General features: G+C 43.6%; 1 protein-coding gene across 3 annotated transcripts in view; it reads left to right on the forward strand.

The window, feature by feature from the left end:
* ppp1r12a (protein phosphatase 1, regulatory subunit 12A) overlaps window positions 1-2793 on the forward strand; it is a 48566-nt gene extending 45773 nt beyond the window's left edge. For all 3 annotated transcript variants that reach the window (XM_070992385.1, XM_070992388.1, XM_070992386.1), the window contains one exon: window positions 1034-2793. In XM_070992385.1, the coding sequence (XP_070848486.1) occupies window positions 1034-1120 (87 nt within the window). In that variant the 3' untranslated portion in view covers window positions 1121-2793. The remainder of the gene's footprint in view (window positions 1-1033) is intronic.
* The last annotated feature ends 3207 nt before the right edge of the window (window positions 2794-6000 follow it).

The following is a 6000-nucleotide window of genomic DNA, read 5'->3' on the forward strand; positions in this document are numbered from 1 at the left end:
TCTGACTGATGACATCAACCAATGTTAAAGTCAGCTGCATGCACCAGCAGGTCTGTGTGGACGCAGGTTTAGCATCGTGCCTGATCAGGATCAAAGTAACATTACAGAACAGATGCTGAGGTTTTATTTTGAAGGGGATTTGAAGTTTATTTTTGGAGTCTCGGTGTTGTGCATCAGCAGAGAAACTTTGAAAACTGTAGCTCCTGTACATGTTTTTAAAGACGAGTCAACATCATCTGTAGAATCTGAAGACACACGGCAAATGTTAAACTTATGGTACCAGAATCTATGACTTCCCTCTGCAGTCAGAGGGTGTTCTGCAGTACCTCGTCTGCCTGTGAGGCGTTCAGGAGCATCACTGTGGATACTACAGCACCCAGCAGGTGTTAAGAAATTTGCACAAATGAGCAGAACATACCACCAACAGTCATGTTGGCGGTGCGTTCAGGTGCGTCCCCGTTGGATTCTCTGTGTACCAAGAGGCCACGCAGAGGTGCAGAACAGCTGCTAGCTCACCGTTAGCATCCTGAGTAACCAAAACAACCTGCAGCTTGGCAGTATGTCAGCCTTATTTGTAGAAAAATAAAAATCCAAATGAGCGTCTCCTGACTCCTGCTGGGCTCTGTACGATAGCACGCAGTGATGAGTTCAAGTTTCACATGTCATAGATCAAACAGACGACAAATAGCGCCACTTTTTTTAACCCTCCGCTGTGTATTTCTCTGGCTGCTGGCGAGCAGCCGCTCAGATTCTGCATGGCTTTTCCTCTCAGGATCTTTTGGCCTGTGGCGTGCCCGCTTCCACCCCCCCCCCCCCCCCCCCGACTCGGAAAGCAAAGGATGTGAATTTGACGAGAGAGAGAACAAACCCCAGAGATGCTGTGTGACTCCCAGACTGCTTACACAGGCTGCAATTAACGATTTGTCAAACCGGCCTGACTGCCTGAACGCCGCGGCAGACCTGTCGAGACTTGTCTAAGCCTTCTCTCTCTGTCTCTTCCTCCCTTCCCCGTTTCCTTTTTGTTCCCTTTCAGATGCTCCCAGACTTGAAAGCAGACAACCAGAGACTAAAGGACGAGAACGGAGCGCTCATTCGAGTCATTAGCAAGCTTTCCAAGTAGAACAGACCCCCGCCCCCCGCCTGCCCGCCCCGTCTTCTGCACCCCCTAGTCCCCCATGGCAGTGACTAATGGAATTGCACATTTAGATATTAATTGCAACAGACATCAGAGACAAGACTCCTTCTTTCTTTTTCTCCTCCCAGCTCCTTTTTTTTTTATCTCCCTTTCGCTCCTCCACCGCCACCGCAAACAGCATCCATCCATCCACCCCCCCACCCACCCACCCACCCCCCCGGCCGCTGTCCCAGTAGAACCACCGAGTTTACAGAGCAACAGGAAAAAGGGTTGATCAGCATGTCGAAGGGCGGGGAAGCCTGAAAACTATTTAACCAGTAAGCCTTAGATGTACATACAGAGAACAGAAACACACTCGCATCGATCTCTTCTCTCTCGGCTGTCACTGAAGAACAGATATTATCCAACACCTGATTTTATTTGTGCCACCATGTTTTTGTTTCCTCTCCCTGCGTTAGCGTTGTGTGCTGTGCAGTTTCTTCTCCCCCCCCTCCCCGTCGCCCCTCAAAGTGCCACCTCTGAAGCCCCCCCACACACACACACAGATCATCAATGCACACACACCTTTTTTTTTTTTTTTTTTTGTACCTCTGTGTGTCTTCCTCCAAGAGGGAAAAATGTTGAATTCTCGCTTTAGCGAAACGAGGCGGACCTGGTGGAATTTAAGCTTTCACTGTATGTGCAATATGCATTTCTTTTTTTTTTTTTTTTAATGCTTTAATGATGAGTCCATCACAAGTAGGATTTTTTTCACTCTTCCACCGCTTCCATCGCTCACCTTCCTCCTCTCTTTTTTTTTTTTTTTTAAGTTTGTAGTGTAGTTGGTTTATACTCTGTATTTCTCACTTTGTTTTAGCAGGTACTGAGTGATGCTGTATATACCTGTATGTATTTGTTTGAGACCAGCACATGGCATGCGTTTATGGTTCCCGTCTGTTACTATTAAAGGTATACAAATTCCAGAGGACAAAAAGGTGTGTTTTAATTATTTTCTTTTATAGCCTAAAGACATTGGATACAGTACAGTAGAGCCTCTCTCTAACACGGGACGGCTGGCAGTGTTCAGTGCTTTTTCTTTTCTTTTTTTTTTTCCTCCAGTTTAAAGTAAGTGTTCACATAATTGTGAGATAAAACGAAATAATCGCTTCACTACATTTCACTTTCATTGTATTCAGTATCTTGGAAGAGTGCTGTTAATTTTGTTTCCAGTTTTTTAAAGCTGTAGTATTATAGCCGAGGTGTTGTCACTAAAAAACAAAAAAAAATAAAATAAAAAAAATAAAAATAAAAGAGTATCTTAGGTATCGCTAACCCAGTCCTTTTTACAATGTCTACATGCACTGTCAATGCCATGTGAGGAGTCTTGATGTCAGGTTAAAGCAAATCGCCACCATCAAATATTTCATGCATCTGAAAACATTTTATGCATTTCAGTGGCCTTTTAAGGATATTTTAGTAAAAGAAGTAAAAAAACGTCACTGCAGATGGACTGATGACCATCTACTCTGGTTTAGACTTTGTTTTTTGTTTTTTTCTTTTTTTTGTTTTTTTTTTTCGTCATCTTGTAAAATAGGTGTGTGGCTTAATACATGCAAGCTGTGCTGTGACTACCAACCACTGAAGAGTTCATTAAAAATAAACTTGTACATTGTAAAGTTCCCACGTCTGATTATTTTCATCATTTTTTTTAATTGATTTCGTGTTTTAAAGGTGGATCTACCTGCGCTGCTCTCATTCCTGCACCTTCATGATGAGTTAGTCTCATCTTATTGTTTAGGATTGATCTCTGGCTGCTCTGAGGCGCGTTTCGCTTCTTTCTTGGATGAAATCGTTCACGCATTCGTAGCTGAAGGTGTTTTATAATCACATTTCTGTTTAAATTTGATTTTGCGACATATTTCAGAATATTTGTCTTCTGGTTTTTTGTCACTAACTCAGTGTTATTGCTGCCTTTCTTGGCCAAAACACTCGAAAAATGAGGTTTCAAATCTCAGTGAAGCTTTCTTTGTTCAATAAATGTTAAATAAAAATTAAAAAATACACCTCGGAGGCTTCTAACTCCATCCCAATACGATGAGGGTGAATACAATATTGTTTGCTCTTAAAGTAGCTTTGAATAATTGACCTAAAAACAGCGCTCTGTTGCTCTGGATGGTAAAACCTCACTGAATTGTTTCAGAGGAGCTACTTGCACAACCAGACAAGATGAGGGATGAAAGACTTTCTTTTTATAATGTTGGTGAACTCGCTCTTTTCAGGTTGTTAGAAGCTCGTGAGCAGTCGTGTATGTCTATGAAAATGCCATTCAAAGACATTTATCTGGTGCTTCCACTGTTGCTGCGCTCCATCATGCCAGTAGGTGGTGCACAGCTGTGCAGGCTCAGGTGCATTTAGCATCATTTCCCTCCAGTGGAGCGAGAGTGCAGTCCTGATCGGGGCAGTTCAGCCTGTTTGTGGATCTGATCCTCACATTTAAATGCAAGCGTGGTGCTCAGCTCACGTCCACGTAAAGTAGACATGCAGGGGTCACGAGTGGTGTTCCTCAGCCTCACGCCGCAGCGTTGAAAGACCTCCAGAGCTTGAATCAGCAGACCTTCTCAACCGCTCTGCCTCTCCAGCAACAGGAGGAAGCGTCTCTTGACAGCAAGTTTGCGTCAACAGATCATGCCGACGGTCCTCCCGGAGCCTGAAATCCCTGCCGAGGCGTTCTTCCTGCTGAAGCTGCACCGCTTCACTGCTCTGTATTATAATCCCAGATGGCAGCAGATTTGGAATTAAGTGCAGCCCAAAGTGTGCACAAAGCAGACGTAAAGCAGCAGAATGAGACAGATTCCTCGTCATTGTGGAACCAAGTTTGCAGAGAGCTCTAGTTTTCCATGTATTGGGTGCGACTTGTTCTTTAAACCCATGATGAAGCGCTCCGTTCTTTAGATTAAGCTCTGGGGATAAGCGGTCGTATCTGCTATAATTGCCCAGAGTCATGCAAAAAGCGTCTCAGCCTCTCCTGTTTTCCACTGCCTCAGCACGTGGTTAAGAAGTCTGGTTTGTGTCTGCGCTGTGACATGGACGTGCTTCCTCAACCGTCTCGAGGAGAAAGTCTTCATCAGGACTTTGAGAGAAGAAGAAAAAAAGATCTTTTAGACAGATCGTTGGCCTTAAAAAGTCGTCCCATGAAATCATAGTAACAAATGAATGCTGTTGTTTGCCTGTCTCAAAGGCGAGCTGTACCTGCATGTGTGCACTCTGATGGTAAACCTGCGTCTTTCTTCACATCTGCTGCAGATGATAAATGTTGCTCTCATCAACACTTAAGCGCGTTCAGTTGCAGGCATTTCAGCTTTGAAGCAGATTCATTCATTTTGTTTTGGCTCATCTGTGAAGTCTAAGGACTAAACATAATAAACTGTTTTATGCATGCTGTCTACAGTTGTAAATGAATCCTGCTCAGTGTTGCTAGCATAGTAGCAGCTGTGTGCAGTGCAGTGCAAATCAATCTGCAAAACATTACCACATGATGGCAAAAGTGGCAAAATATGTGGACAGACCTCGTAATGCATGCAAAGCAATGTGTCCACTTACTTTTGGCCTTTTTTTTTTTTCCAGAGGTAGTTTTTTCATGCTATTGTTTTGTCTCACTCCAACTAAAGAAGGTTTAAGGCTTTTTAGACAATTCCATCATGAAACTAGCCAGGTCCATGAAGAGGAGCCCTGACCTGAACCCCATCCAGTCAGATCTCAAAATCTAAGACAATTAGTAGTGAAGTGGAATAAAACATAAAAGAAACACCAGCAGACAAGTACTTCAGTGAAGCACCAGTACTGTGACCAGTAATAAATCTCAGCAGGAGCTTTCGAGGCCTAAAAATAATTCTCCTGATTGCTGGCTGGTGTCTTTGATTCCTGATAGCAGCTCCACCATCAGATGACGTGTTGTGCTTTTCTAGGTTGGAAATCATCCACAACAAAGGAATTAGATTCTGGCAACTGGCGTCACACACAGACACTCACACTCATCCTCTCCACTCATTTTATTTCCGCCGTGGCCTAATCTCCCTCTCCTCTCCGCCGTAAACTGCAGCAAGCCAAACAAACCTCCTCCCCAATTGCCATTTTAAACCTCCAGCACACGCTAGACTTAGACACACTGGATGAGCAAAAACCATCGGCCGGGACAAACAGCAGCGGGGTTTTTCTCCCATGGCAAACAATGACGAATCGAGGCATCCTGATGGTGTGGCGGCTCGAGTCTGTCACTGAAACAAAGACAAACGGTAGTGTGGATAAATGAAAAGAGGATACAGAGACTCACTCTTTGACTGTCACTGAACGCAGCACAGGAACATTCAGGGGGTTATGAAGGAGACTGTCGCCCTGAATGATAAATTCATCAATCAAATAGTCGGTTGACAGAGAATTAATCAACAAGTATGATCAGGAAAGTCCTTTTTGAAGGTGAAAGTGGCTCCAGGTTCCCACTTCAGCTGCTTTTCTTTGTTTTATGTGAGTGAAAATTGAACATTCACAGCCCTCGATACAGAATTAAAGTGATTGTTTGCAGCCAGATGAGGAGCCATAAGGAGAAGCTGGAGGGCAGAGGAAGTTAAGGAATAACTTAAATGATTCATATGAACAGGCAGCATAAATATGTGTGTTTATCTATCGTTATGTGTAGTGCTGACTTGCGTTTTTATCTATAATTCAATTCAATTCAATTCAATTCAATTCAATTTTATTTGTATAGCGCCAAATCACAACAGAAGTTGTCTCAGGACACTTTCCATATAGAGCTGGTACAGACCAAGCTCTTTTATCTACAAAGAAACCAACAATTGCCCCATGAGCAAGCACTTGGCGACAGTGGCGAG

This window comes from Chaetodon trifascialis, chromosome 22, assembly GCF_039877785.1.
Source record: "Chaetodon trifascialis isolate fChaTrf1 chromosome 22, fChaTrf1.hap1, whole genome shotgun sequence".
Lineage (NCBI taxonomy): Eukaryota > Metazoa > Chordata > Actinopteri > Chaetodontiformes > Chaetodontidae > Chaetodon > Chaetodon trifascialis.